We start from the raw sequence: 14,442 nt of genomic DNA, 5'->3' as shown, positions 1-14,442 counted from the left end.
GTTCTGGGGCTGGCTCTGTCTGGGTCTCTGGGATTGGATCCACTACTGCTGTTGCAGACGTTGGCATGGGGTCCGGTTCCATCACTTCTGACCAGGTCCTGGTAGAAGTTTCCAGAACAGAGCTAGGCCTGATGGTTTGCTTAGCCTGGCTGCAGGTGACCATTCCCACCCTCTTGGCTAGCTTCACATGATTAGCCAAGTCTTCCCCCAATAGCATGGGGATGGGATAATCATCATAGACTGCAAAAGTCCACGTTCCTGACCAGCCCTTGTACTGGACAGGCAACTTGGCTGTAGGCAAATTGAAAGAGTTGGACTTGAAGGGTTGAATTGTCACTTGGATCTCTGGGTCGATTAAACTGGGGTCCACTAAGGAAGCATGGATAGCCGACACTTGTGCTTCGGTGTCCCTCCACGCAGTGACCTTCTTCCCGCCCACACTCACAGTTTTCCTCCGCTCCGAGGGTATCTGGGAGGTATCTGGGCCTGAGGACCTCTGGTGTGATTCCGGTGCAATGAACTGTAATCTGTTGGGGTTCTTGGGGCAGTTGGCCTTTACATGCCCCGGCTCGTTACATTTAAAACATCGTCCAGCTGACGGGTCACTGGGGCGAGGTGGGTTGCTGGAGAACGGTGTGGCAGGACGATAAGGGGCCTTGTAGTTGGGGCCTTGGGCTGCCCCCGGTAGTAGGGGGTGGTCTGAGGGTGTCCCTTCGGGTATCCACTCCAACTGCGACCAGGGTTGTTCCTCTCTCCTCCCTCCCCCCGTTTTCTTCTGGCTTGCCCCACCTCTCCGGCGGTCTGGGACTGCTCGTATCGATCAGCATAAGAAGCAAGACTTTCTGCTGAGTCTATTTCCTTACTGATAAACACTGTTTTATTTCCTCCTTGGACATATTCAGGAATTGCTCCTGAGCTATCAAATCACACATTCCTTCAAAGCTAGTGACACCCCTTCCTTGGGCACATTTATCTAGCAGATCCTTCATCTGGTTTAGATAAGCCACATGACTTAGTCCAGACCCTCTCTTAAGGGGTCGAAATTTTACTCTTAAAAGAATAATTTTAATTGAAGAAAAAGTAAAAGAATCACCTCTGTAAAATCTGGATGGTAAATACCTTACAGGGTAATCAGATTCAAAACACAGAGAATCCCTCTAGGCAAAACCTTAAGTTACAAAAAGACACAAAAACAAGAATACACATTCCATTCAGCACAACTTATTTTATCAGCCATTTAAACAAAACAGAATCTAACGCATATCTAACTGGATTGCTTACTAACTCTTTACAGGAGTTCTGACCAGCATTCCTGCTCTGGTCCCGGCAAAAGCATCACACAGACAGATTGAACCCTTTGTTCCCCCCCGCCCCTCCAGCTTTGAAAGTATCTGGTCTCCTTATTGGTCATTTTGGTCAGGTGCCAGCAAGGTTATCTTAGCTTCTTAACCCTTTACAGGTGAAAGGGTTTTTCCTCTGGCCAGGAGGGATTTAAAGGTGTTTATCCTTCCCTTTATATTTATGACAACCTGAAAAGTCCTCTCTAAAACGCCAAGCACCTTCTTCCATCCAACGTGTGAGGTCACTGTTCATCTGCATTGGAGTTCAATTTAGGGAAGAACACCGGCAATAAATCATTTGGTTAAGGTGAAACTACTTTGAACAGAAGTTGGCCACTTTGTTTGAAAAACTGCATACACGGGAGTGCTGCCATAGCTATAGCCTATAGCTCACTTACGCTCCTTGCAGATGTTATAGCAACAACAAAGGCTGTGTTCTGGCACAGGAGGAACAGGGAACAAGTCGCCTGGGGCTTGGGTGGAGGTCTCATAAGGGCACCTAAGACAGTATTAAGGTCCCACAAGGGAACCTCTTTCACAGGTGGGTGGAGACGATTGACTCCTCTTAGAAATCTCACTATCACAGAATTTGAGAAAATTTTCTTCCCTTTGCTGGACCAGCATCTTGAGTAGGAGGACCGATACCGTGACGGAGACCTTCCCGCGGTGTGGGAGACAGGGATCTGTGCCAAGGAGATGGTCGGCGGGAGGATGAACGGTGCCAGCAATATGGTGATCAGCGCCTCCCTCGGGGGATCTGCGTTGAGAGGGCAGACACGGCGATGCCGGCAATCTAGGGTGACCTGCAGAGGACCTGAGTTGAGAAGCCAGAGATCTGGGGTGCGGAGATGGAGCGCGTTGTTTTGGCTCTAGAGATCTGTGGTGTTCACTTGCCCTGTGGGAGGCCTTTACAGCTGGCTTGCCCTTATAGGGAGCCTTTTCTGCTTCCTGCGACGCACGCGGAGCCAGTGGCACTAGTAGAGGCCTCTGTTCTCTGGGTGTCGGGAAAGCCTGGAAAGGCGTCAGCCCTGCCACAAGCCTGTGTACCCTACCGCCCCTGAGAGTCAGTGGCGGATCCCTCCCCATTGGGGAGGCGCTCCAGTGTGGGTGGGTGGCCCGAACTGGGTCCTTTGCCTGTTACCCCATGGCCCTTCTTGCTCAGTTCCAGATAGTTAAATTTCTTCCACTTCTTTTTGGGCACTACTGACGGAAATGGTGCTGGGATGCACTAGGCACCGAGGCCAAAGTGCTAGGGGTGGAGTCCGGCCGGGAAGGCTCAGAAGCCAGGCAGAGAGCAGCCTCCATGAGGAGGGCCCCAAACGGATGTCGCACTCTTTCCGAATTCTTACAGGAACGGCCTATAGCTCACTTACTCTTACAGGAAGGAATTGTCTCTAGATAATACGTAGTCCTGCCACCGAGTGCAGGGGACTGGACTAGATGACCTCTCAAGGTCCCTTCCAGTTCTATGATTCTATGCAACACTTGTCATTCACATGTGATTCCCCCAAGCACTTCAGGCAGCTGCTGTGGGGGTCACTAAACAGGCATAGGCCTGTTCCAGTCAGAGCAGGGCTTAAAACCGGAGTCCCAACAGGGCCGGTCTCCAACTTGTAACTACACTACTTAACAACTACTTACTAATTAACTACAGAAACAAACTATTTACAAGGCCCTAATGCTCAAAAAACAGTAGAGAAAAACACCGCTAACCTTTGGTAGGCAAGGAAAAAGGCACTCCGACTAACCACCATGGGCGTAAGAAGGAACTGAGAGGGCGTTGGGCCGGCAGCGCTTGATATACTGACGCATGAGTGCGGCACTCAAGAGGGCACCACAGCTGATCCTACGAATGCCGTTAAGGCAAAAATCTTCAACAACCGGGCATGCAGGCACGTGCACACCTAGAATGGAATCAGCATGAGCAAGCACTCGAAGAACTACTAAGGGTACTAACTAAATAAACTATTAACTATCCCCAGAACAACAAAACCTCAGAAGACCGAGGTAGAAAAGCGTGAGGTAAATACTAAACAGAACACTCAGACTCTAGCTGCAGGCAGTGAGAAGGAATGGGGGATGGTGACAGTTGTGCTTCAGCCTTACCTATGGAGCCACATTTGAATATAGTTATTACACCACTACTGTTCTAATTTACTAATTTAAAGTGCTTTGAGATTGATTATAACAAGTACTTTCACATTCTGAGCCTATTTTTGTTTTCAGTACCTGCTTTTGATACAGAAATGTAGCAGGAAATCATCAGGATAAGATGATACAAAACAAAGTTTTTTAAAAATGTCAAGATAATTTAATCTGTACACAAAGTTCTGAAGAAAGATAAATGGAAAAGAGACTACAGGAAAAGTGTGATAAACAGAAATGAAAATAGACAGCAAATCTCTCATAGGACAAAGGCTAGTCTACATCAAAGCACCAGCAGCCTGTGAGAAATTCTGTTCAGACATGGAGCTATTTTGAAAACCTCTTACTGGTCATTCTTACTGGTGTGCACACATCAATATATACACACAAGTTATTTGTGCCAAGCTTTCACATTCTGAAAAAGAGAACCTTAGTTTAGTACACAGACATCTGGAGTGTTGAGGCTGATTTCATGCAGCCTGTTTAAGGATTCATGAAACATGCCAAGCTTTTCATTCTGTTCAACACAGAATATTTTTCATTTGATAGGCACTGTAAGGGATGATATTGGAAACTGGAGGACTTAGAACTGGCCATCCTGATACCAGAAAGAAAAGTCAGGATTTTCCTGATAATAAAGAAATGTAATCTGAAAAAAACCACCACCACTACTACTACGGTGCCAACTGGCAAACTACCTAACTAGACCTGGGGATTAGGACAACATTTAGAAGGAATGAACAGAGAGTCAGCGGTACACTGAAAACACACACGGAGCAGTTCCATTTCAAAGTTAGAGCCACCAAGAGGAACTGAGCGGCAGTTCGTCACTCTGCCCTTTTAATGTGGTTGGCATGAGGCATGAAGAAAAAACGGTTACTAGCCTTCCGTAACTGTTGTTCAAGATGTGTTGCTCACCACATGCACCGGTGCTGGAAGTTTTTCCCTCAGTGGTATCCATAGGGGGCCGGCTCTGGCACCCTCTGGAGTAGTGCGCATACGTGCCGGTATAAGGGACACCGCTGGCTCCCCTACCCTCAGTTCCTTCTTGCCGCAACTCCGAAAGAGGGAAAGGAGGGTGGGTCATAGAACGGACATGAGCAACACATCTCAAACAACAACAGTTACAGATGGTTAGTAATCGTTTTTTTTCTTTGAGTGCTTGCTCATGTCCATTCCATGTTAGGTGACTCCCAAGCAGTATCTCCGGAGGCAGGTCAGAGTTCATGGGTGTGTTGACTGCAACACAGCTCTGCCAAAGCCAGCATCATCTCTGGCAACTGAGGGATGGCATAGTGGGTCATGAAGGGCTGTACCAACGACTACATTGAGGCCCTGCAGATGTCCTGGATAGGGCCTTGTGCTAGGAAGGCTGCTGACAACTCCTGAACTGTAGTTGAATGGGCCATTGCTATCGGTGGAGGTACAACCTACGCCAATTCGTAGCAAGTACGGATGCAGGTAGTAATCCAAGACGAAAGCCTATGAGAAGACACCAGGAGGCCTTTCATCCTGTCAGCCACTGCAACGAAGAGTTGAGTCAATCTATGGAAGGGCTTGGTATGCTCTAAGTAGAAAGCCAGAGCCCGCCTGACATCTAGGGTGTGAAAGCGCCTCTCCTTGTTGGACGAGTGAGGCTTTGGGCGGAATACCGGGACGAAAATGTCCTGGTTAAAATGAAAAGGTGACACCACCTTTGGCAGGAAAGCAGGATGGGGACGCAGCTGAACCTTGTCCTTGTAGAACACCACGTACAGAGATTCCAACGTAAGGGCTTTAATCTCAGAGATTCGACTAGCTGAAGTGATAGCTACAAGGAAAGCAACCTTCCACAACAGATTGAAAGAGAACAGGAGGCTAGAGGCTTGAGGCTTGAAGGGAAGGCCAGTGAGCCTAAAGAGGACTAGGTTGAGGTCCCATTGAGAGACTAGGTCCCGAACTGGCAGAAAAAGCCTTTCAAGACCCTTAAGAAACCTGATCATCATTTCATGCAAGAATACTGATCTGCCCTGGACGCGGGGACGGAAGACCGAAATGGCTGCCAGGTGCACCTTGATCGAGTAGAAGGCCAGGCCTTGATGTGTCAAGTGAAGCAGGTAGTCCATAATGGACTGCAGAGAAGACTGGGTTGGGGAGATCCTCCACTCCAATGCCCAGCAGGAGAAGCACTTCCACTTTGCCAGGTAAGTTGCTCTAGTGGAGGGTTTTCTACTCTCCAACAGAATGCGCTGGATTTGAGTAGAGCAGGCCTGCTCCTCCGGGTTCAGCCACACAGCATCCACACTGTGAGGTGGAGAGAGGAGAGGTTCAGGTGACCTCTTGTGATCCTGAGAGAGCAAGTCTGGATGGTTGGGAAGCATCCATATGCGCACCGTTGCCAAGTCCATGAGCATGCCAAATCAGTGCTGGTGAGGCCAGGCTGGGGTGATCATGACGACTTTGTCTCTGTCCCTCTTGATTTTCAGGATGGTCCTGCTGATAAGCGGGATTGTCGGGAAGGCATACATCAGGTTGCCTGCCCAAGAGAGAAGAGCATCAGAGAGTGATCCACCGTTGAGCCCGTGAAGGGAGCAGAACCGATGGCACTTCCTGTTCTGCTTGGTGGCAAACAGGTCCACTTGGGGCGTTTCCCACCTCTGGAAGATCATTCTGACGACCTTAGGGACCACTGTGGTGACAACGCTCTGTTCATGACCCTCCACGCCTCCCATCCCAGCGTCTGCAGTGTGGGACAGGTGCCGGGGCTTGGGGTCCCGGTGCCGCCTGTACGGGAACCAATGGCAGAACTCAGCAATGGTACACCTAGATGATCAACACCTAGAGCTCTGGGAACAGCGCCAAAAGTCCGGCGACCAAGACTGGGATGGCAGAGAACACCACCTCAACCCTGGGGATTGGTGCTGAGAGTCCGGCGATCTGTGTCTTGGCGCTGGGGACCTGTGTCGTGGTCCTGGGGTTTGGCGTTGTGGTCCCAGTGAACTTCATTCCCCCAAGGAGCGATGCCCACGCTCCGGCGACCGGTGCCATGATTGCGGGGACCGGCGGCATGCTACGGCTCTGCGCCGGCCATTGGACAAGCGATGCCACGCCTTGTGAGACCGGTGCCGAGAGTCCGGTGAACAGCGCCAGGAACTCCAGTTGGTATGGGCAGGTTGGAAGCGCATCCCCAGGGAACACTGCTTCGACGTTGACTGCCATGGTGCTGGGGAGTGATGCCGCATGGATGGAGACCGCTGCATGAGCCCCAGTGCCGACTTCATCTTGACAGGGCGTTTGTGGCACCAGTAAAGACATGATATCTTCTGCAGCCTGGAAGACCTCGAGCATGGATGGGATCTCCGCAACTACCCAGGGTGGCTGCTGGGTCCCTAGGAGGGCTGGGTAGCCTAGCTGGTGATGCAGGTGGCTGGCTGGACTCTGGAGACGTGCTGCCCCGCACGGGTTTATGATCTTCTCCGGACTTTCCCTTTCAGTACAGGATGTCAGGGAACGCCCTCTCCTGGTGTGCTTCCTCACTTCTTAGCAGATACCAGGAACTGGGACCAGTGGCAGGAAGCCGGTGCCCACAGCACACTTCAAACAGATGCCGCTGTGCTTGGTGCGGAGTCCGATCTTGGTGGCCCGGAGAACAGCACGAGGGCCGACTCCATGAGGAGCGCTCTTAGTTTTATGTCTTGCTCCTTTTTAGTTTTTGGCTTGAAACTCTTGCAGATGCGACACTTATTGCTAATGTGGGTTTTCCCCAAACACTTCAAGCAGCTTTGATGAGGGTTGCTGATCATCATAGGCTTTTTGCAGCGATCACGAGGCTTGAAGCCCGGGGCATGCCCTGTCACTGGGCTAAGTCCCTTAAGGGACTATCTAACTTATCTACAGTACTATTATGTAACTATTAAAAGAACAAAAAGAACAACTTATCTAAGAACGATTTATACAATGAATGACAGGAAGAACCACTGGGTAAGCACTTGCTGAAGCAAGGAGATGTTCCAGCACAGTCACTGGCAGTAGGAAGGAGCTGAGGTAGAGGCAGCCGGTGGTGCCCCTTATCCTGGCGCATATGTGCGCCACTCCAGAAGGCACCAGAGCCAGTCCCCTACGGATACCACTGAGGGAAAAACTTCCGCACCAGTGCATGTGGCAAGCACACACCTAACATAGAACAGACATGAGCATGCACTCGAAGAAAAACTCAGGGTATATGCGTGGCTGCAACAGACACTGCTAGCCAAAAGACTCCAACCTCGGGCCCATGGGGCACATGCACACTATCAGTGGAATATGTATATGGACAAGCAGTTGAAAGATAACCTTAATTCAGTCCCACATGAGTATGTATTATGATACAGCTTTTAATTAAATTATCACATTCCTGAAACCTGCGAAAAATACCTGGTGCAAGAAAGAATAATTCTTGCATTGCTAGAATCTACACCATGCCCATATCTTGAATAGTGCGCGCAGTTCTCGTCACCCCTATCTCAAAAAAGACAAACTGGTATTGGAAAAGGTACAGAGAAGGGCAACAAAAATGATTAAGGGCATGGAACAGCTTCCATATGAGGAGAGATTAAAAAGACTGGGACGGTTCACAGCTTGGAAAAAAGATAACTAAGGGAGGATATTATAGAGGTTTATAAAATCATTAAAGGTGTGGAGAAAGTGAATAAGGAAGTGTATTTATTCCTTCACATAACAAAAGAACCAGGGATCACCCAATGAAATTAATAGGCAGCAGGTTAAAATAAATAAAAAGGAAGTATTTCTTTACATAATGCACAGTAAACTTGTGGAACTCATTGCCAGGCGATGTGAAGGCCAATAATATAACGGGGTTCAAGAAAGAATTAGATAACTTCATGGAGGATAGGTCCATCAATGGCTATTAGCCAAGATGATCCAGGATGCAACCCCGTGCTCAGGCATCCCTAGCTTCTGATTGCCAGAAGCTGAGATTGGACAACGGGGGATGGATCACTTGATGACTGCTTGTTCTGTTCATCCCTACTGAAACACCTGGCATTGGCCATTGTTGGAAGACAGGCTACTGGTCTAGAGGGACCATTGGTCTGACCAAGTATGGCCATTCTAATGTTCTTATGCTGTCTCATTCTAAGGATTAATAAACTTTGCACTTACATAATGTTACATTTAATTAAATCCACTGTGAGTTAGGCAAAACATTTCTACCTGTGCCGCTTCGTAGGTGATAGTCTTGGTCTCTGTGTGAACAATGGGAACTTCTTTTGTTGGAATTTCACTTTTCACAGCATTGGACACGTCAGAGATGGTAACTGTCTGAGTCTTCACTAGGGGTGGCTATGAAAGAGGTTTAAAAAAAAACAACAACACGTAGCATAGTTACATACTGATGATGTTTCTGGTAAACGCTCTGACACTGATCTGATAAAAACATCACAGACTGAGAAACCAAGTCTCATCCTAGAAATCTCGAACATTTTAGCCCTACAAAGAGTTTGATACATGTTTCGAGGATCAAGCATTGAACCAGCAAAGTCAAGTCTGAGGCTTAAAACACACAGTAAGATCCTCTCTAACTGAGCTGTTCTCTCTTAAATTAGACCAAGAAAGTCATCAAGGGTTAAACAGTCAGATTTACTATGAATGTACTATACTGATTAGCTTCCGAATTATGAGGATGAGGACCCATAGAAAACTGCCAGTCAGACCATGACTCTGTACTGAAATATCAAAATTGATGCTGTACAGACTGGACAAATAAAAAGTTAATCATGGCTCACTGAAGCTTTATTCTGAATGCAAACAAAGCCATTTCCATTGTTAAAATACTCATCAATCTGTGGTTCACTGGCTTTTATTAAATCAATGTCAGATACAAGTCTTTAAAAGAAAAACAGTGTGTGTCTTGAAAGAGAAACTAGAAAAATCAGTTCTTCCACCACCTGGTAATTCATCAAGAGAGAAGATAATGTTAGCAAAAGACCCACAAGGTTTCCCCAGCTTGATCAGTTTCTGCTCACCTTCCCAAAGTCTGCCAGTTGCCACCTTGATTGTTGTTAGTAAGTTAAGCGGTCATCTATTTTAACATAAATGATTGATATTCAGCAACACTGAAGCAGGCAAAAATCTCTGCCATGGTGATGGTGGGATTTGAAATCTCATGACAATTACAATGTAAACATAGACTTTTGACAGAGCTACAATTTGCTGTGCTACATTAAGTTTCAGCCCTGAAGCATCTCCTTTAGCCTGGTTTCCAAATTTTCTGCAATACAGCAGTAAAACCACACCAAAACCTCATGATAACCACCTAATTCCGTGGAATAAAATTAAACGTGGTAGCCTTTGGAGTCTGCAAGTTTCCTTTTACTTAGAACACAGGGCACTTGTGTCAAAGGAACACAAAGGCCATTTTTCTTTCAGGCATGTCTGTCACTTTATGCAAGGCTAAACTGGAGGGGACTCCGTTGCATGGACTTTGCAGGAGATTAACTGGCTGATCAGTTTGGGGAATGAATTCAGGCCATGTAAACATAATTCCTCATCACAGATTTGTTTGCTGCAGTGTTTAGGATTTCATTCCAAAAACCAAAAGGGAGATTTGAAAAAAAAGGAGGCATTCTGAGCTTGCAGTTACTACCTGAAAACAGCGAATGAGTGTGGGAAGCCCATCATCAATATTCAAGTCGTGACACTCTCCATTTAGCTTTCTAAGTGGATCTCTTGTAAAATATTTTTCTTCAACATTCTCTGCCTCCTCCTCTCTCTGACAGGGATGCAGTGGAGGTGAAACAGAAATTGTAGGAGTCTCCACCTCAGACTGCTCATCTGTGTCATCTGTCTGCTTTTTCACACCTGCATAACCCTTTTCACATGTAAGGTCATCCTTGCTCGCAAGGATTACAGGAGCTCTCTCCTCCTCCTCACTGCTTAGGGAGGAAGTGCCAAAGTCATGACTTTGTAAAGACTCTGGTGGAGTTGACATTTGGTTCTCACTAAAGGCTACTGAATACTTTGGGCCCTCCAATTCAAAGTCAGGGTTAGTACTTTTCCTCTCTGTCACTGCATCCACATCCGTTTTGGGGGGAAAGTCACACAGACTCTAAAAAGAAAAAAAATACACAAAAATGCCAGAGAAGGTTAGGAAGAATGTAGCTTCCTGAAGTATAAAGGAAAATAATGTCGGTCTCTAACTTACACTGTATTGAGGCTACTGCAATCTGTGCACAGCAATAGGTGGACTTTAAACAAACAAAAAAAAAGCCTGAAAACTCTGTGTGTAATACACATTGCATCCAGCGGACATCCTAAACACAACCTTCCAAGTGGACTAGTTATCCATGTGCTTTAGGGTTATGGAATAATAATAAACAGCTGCCTCTCCCTGGCACCTTGAGAAATCACAAGGCTGATTCTTGACTTAAACATTCTTAGCCTAAATTAGGAAATAAAGGAGTAACTGCTGTATGGTGGATGGAGAATTCTGTGCACAACCAGAAATTGTAGGTATAAAGACACCCATCACTGCACTGAAACTATACTCTAAGTCTATTTCTTTTCCTTAAAATAACACTTTAGTGGAAATGAGGGGGGAGAAATGGGCACAAAACAACCATGAGCCACTGAAAGAGCATCATTGTCACTGGGAATTCAGACAGCCTGTGTTCAGCTGATTAGAACTCACATTGTGTAGCACCTTTGAAAGGTAACTGCAGGGGTCTTGTTATTGCAGCCCCTAGGACAGTGGTTCTCACCTATTTACCACTGTGAGCCACATATGCAGCTCTCTGTGTTATGTGGGCCACGTCCACATAATATATATACTACCTGTATAGCCCTAAGGATGTCACATGGGCTGCAGCTTGTATGCTAATTGGGCTGCAAGTGGCCCTTGAATTGAAAACCATTGATCTAGGATAACTAATACAGACATTGTTGTAAAGGACATGATGCTGTTGATAATGTTATTGAAAGAAGTCAGTCCTGTAGTCAACTGATTCAATTATCAAGAGGCTCCCAAACTGAAAGAAACCACTGGCTCACCCAGGAATTATGATGTATCCTTACTCAAAATAAAGTAATCATTATTCTAGAGTAGACAACCAGATCAACTGACTTACACAAAAAATTAACATACTCCTTGTTTAGCTCAGGAATCGTGGAAGTAAGCTATAGCTCTACATTGGAAAGCCAGATAGTCAAGCTAATGTCTACTGACCACATTGTGGTTGAATACGCAATTAGGTTTATTCCCAAAACAGATTAACAACTGCATATTGCAGTATGATTTGTCCAAAACTATTGAAAGACATGTACCATACCTTGTTGTAATAGTAACAGTCTGAGCACAGAAACCCTTACAATACCAACCCTCATAAAGTTACAATATAATTAGTATTAGCAACAGTACATTGTAGAAAAGACATGTAATAAACCAATACAGCCTCCCTAGAAGAAAGCAAGTGTGTCTGTAGCACCTGAGGTACTTTGGAAGACTGTGCCAAGCCAGAGGATTTAACTAAGGCTGGAGCTATTCTGCCTTCCATTCTGCTCTTGTTAGCAAGTTCTCAACTAGGTCTTCTTACATCTCTGGGAGCCCTCTAGCCAGAACTTGAAGAAAAGGAACAGTGACAGAAGAGAAGACAAGAGTTAAAACATGCACAAGATAAAACTTGCACAAAATCATCTGTTTTCCCAAATGCCCAGTGAGTACAGGAAAAATATTTAATACACAAACTCATGTCAAACTCATAGAGAACTGGGTTCCATTTTAATTATGGGCTGTGACCCAAAGCTAGGGTCTTAGCCTATCCTAGAGTCACAGCATTTCTTCCACTGACAATCTATTATTAGCATAAAAACAGAGGATACAATAAGCAGCCTTACATAGTAACTACAATTTTACTACAGTTATTAAGTTACAGATGCATTCAGTGTCACTCAATGAGGGCAGGGGAAAAGCCCCAAATGATGCAGCTCATTAGCTAATTCTTCTCTTTATTTAATTGGTAATTTGCATGGTTAGTTGTGGTAAATGTACACAAAAAGGACATACAAATACATGTGCATATTGTATGCACAACTGCCTACCTCAACTTTTGGAAAATCTTGCCCCGTAAGTGTTACCATTAAGCCTCAAAAAGTTACCATTGAGATGATCAGAAGACATCATCACATTGATTTACATTCAAAAGGTTTTCTTAGCAACCGCAAGAACTATTGTCTTTGTTTTAAATTAAAGCTTGCATTCAGCGGAAGCTGAATATGCCATAGGGTCCAGATCAATGTATCAAGTGGGTCGGAAGTCTGACATCCCTGATTTAATGGCTCCCATTTGATGGGCCAGCACAAATCTGTTTTAGGAACTATGACTGCTTTTTATTTAAGGACAAGTTAACACTTATTTTCACTTTGTTGGTGTGAAATCATTGCTCAATTCTAGATCTCTACACTCTAATGTTATGGATAAGGTAAATCACAGGTTGCTACTTAATAATAATTTGTGTTTCCTGTAAATTCTTCGAATTTTAACTTGGGAAACACATTCAGAGGTGACTAAAAATAAGGACTACCAAGATAGATGATATGCATAAACTTATTTCTGATTGAAAATATTGCTTTTACATATATCTATACACACACCTCAGTAATGCCAATTTTGAACTACTGTTTAATGTAAGGCAGTATATTGCAACTACCTTTCACATTTGGGGGGACAATGAAAATTGTCAGCTTTTTCTGCCCATGTGTTAATCTCATTTTAAGTGCTTGTTTAGCGTACTGTCAGCCTACCAAGTACAACTTTGTTATAAATGACAAAGTTTTGCAAACTAGGGGCCCGATCCTGGGTCTTCAGTAGGAATGGAATACACTCTAGAAGCACAATTTTCTTAAACATCAACTGTGAGATTAAGTTGAACAGCAGGAAAAAATGAAATCCCATGAAGAAAGCAACAGAGAAAAGAGAAAATTGGAACTGTATTTAAGATCTTACAAGAACAGAAAAATATTTCGCAAGTAAATGTAACCTTCATTGTGAGTGTATATAAAAATACCAGCACTCAAAATGAAATCTACAATAAAGATATATTGGTTTTCAATAAAGCAACATCCTGAAATAAACATCAACATGCAAACTAAAAAACTGGAACCAAATCATGATAACATCAATTGACCAGAAGTGCTTTGTTCTTCCCTTCCTGTTCCACCAGTACACCAAGGGAGCCTAATTAAAAGCTATTTTTATCTATAAACAGATATAATTACCTATTTACACACAGACTTTTTTATACAAATACGCCTGTGCTTGTTCCTGTTTAGAAATACAGTCTACATGCAGGCGAGAATAGATCATCTGTTTATAAAGATAAATTGGGAATTTGGACATCTGATCTCATCAAGATGTTTTTTAATTTGCAAATACAAAGGCACTCCTGTTTTTTAGGACGATTAAAAGCCTGATTTTTGGAGCTGCTAAAGCCTCTCAACTTTGACTTAAATCAGCAGACGTGGAGGGTGATTAGCAATTCTGACAAATCAACCTATTAGTTTCTAATGGCGACTTGCAATAAAAAACTAATCGCACTATTTTGCATAAGCCATACACCGTGCAGGAAGAGTACAGGACAAGATGCATTGCACCATCTCCTGAGAACAAAAATGAATGCAATTAAAACAATCATCCTGGGAAACCCCAATCACAGTGTACTTGATGTTGAAAAATACTGAGGACACCGCTATATTTACTTAAAGTTACAGTGAAAAAAGTGACACTAAAACCAGCAATTCAAATATGGGATAAATTAACAACAGACTAATTGTGTGGCTGATACCAAACACCACAGATATTTTTAGTGGTTTAATATATTACTGCTTTTTAACGGTACTTTTTAATCAGCAAAATATATGAAGGCTGTTTCTTACCCACCCTCCCAACATTCAGCCAGTTGCTCATGCTTAGCTCTCAAGTTTTCCT

The 14,442-nt window shown here is 44.7% G+C and overlaps 1 protein-coding gene across 20 annotated transcripts in view; it reads right to left on the bottom strand.

Annotated features, from left to right (window-relative positions):
* EPB41 (erythrocyte membrane protein band 4.1) overlaps nt 1-14,442 on the bottom strand; it is a 147,946-nt gene that overhangs the window by 16,344 nt on the left and 117,160 nt on the right. For 18 of the 20 annotated variants that reach the window (XM_074934365.1, XM_074934359.1, XM_074934362.1 and 15 more), the window contains one exon: nt 8,676-8,804. The exons of the other annotated variants lie outside the window; for them this stretch is intronic. In XM_074934365.1, coding sequence (XP_074790466.1) covers nt 8,676-8,804 — 129 coding nt within the window. The remainder of the gene's footprint in view (nt 1-8,675; nt 8,805-14,442) is intronic. 20 annotated transcript variants of the gene reach the window in all.

The sequence above is a fragment of the Natator depressus genome, chromosome 19, assembly GCF_965152275.1.
Source record: "Natator depressus isolate rNatDep1 chromosome 19, rNatDep2.hap1, whole genome shotgun sequence".
Taxonomy (NCBI): Eukaryota; Metazoa; Chordata; order Testudines; family Cheloniidae; genus Natator; species Natator depressus.
This window is presented reverse-complemented; position numbering and strand designations above follow the sequence as displayed.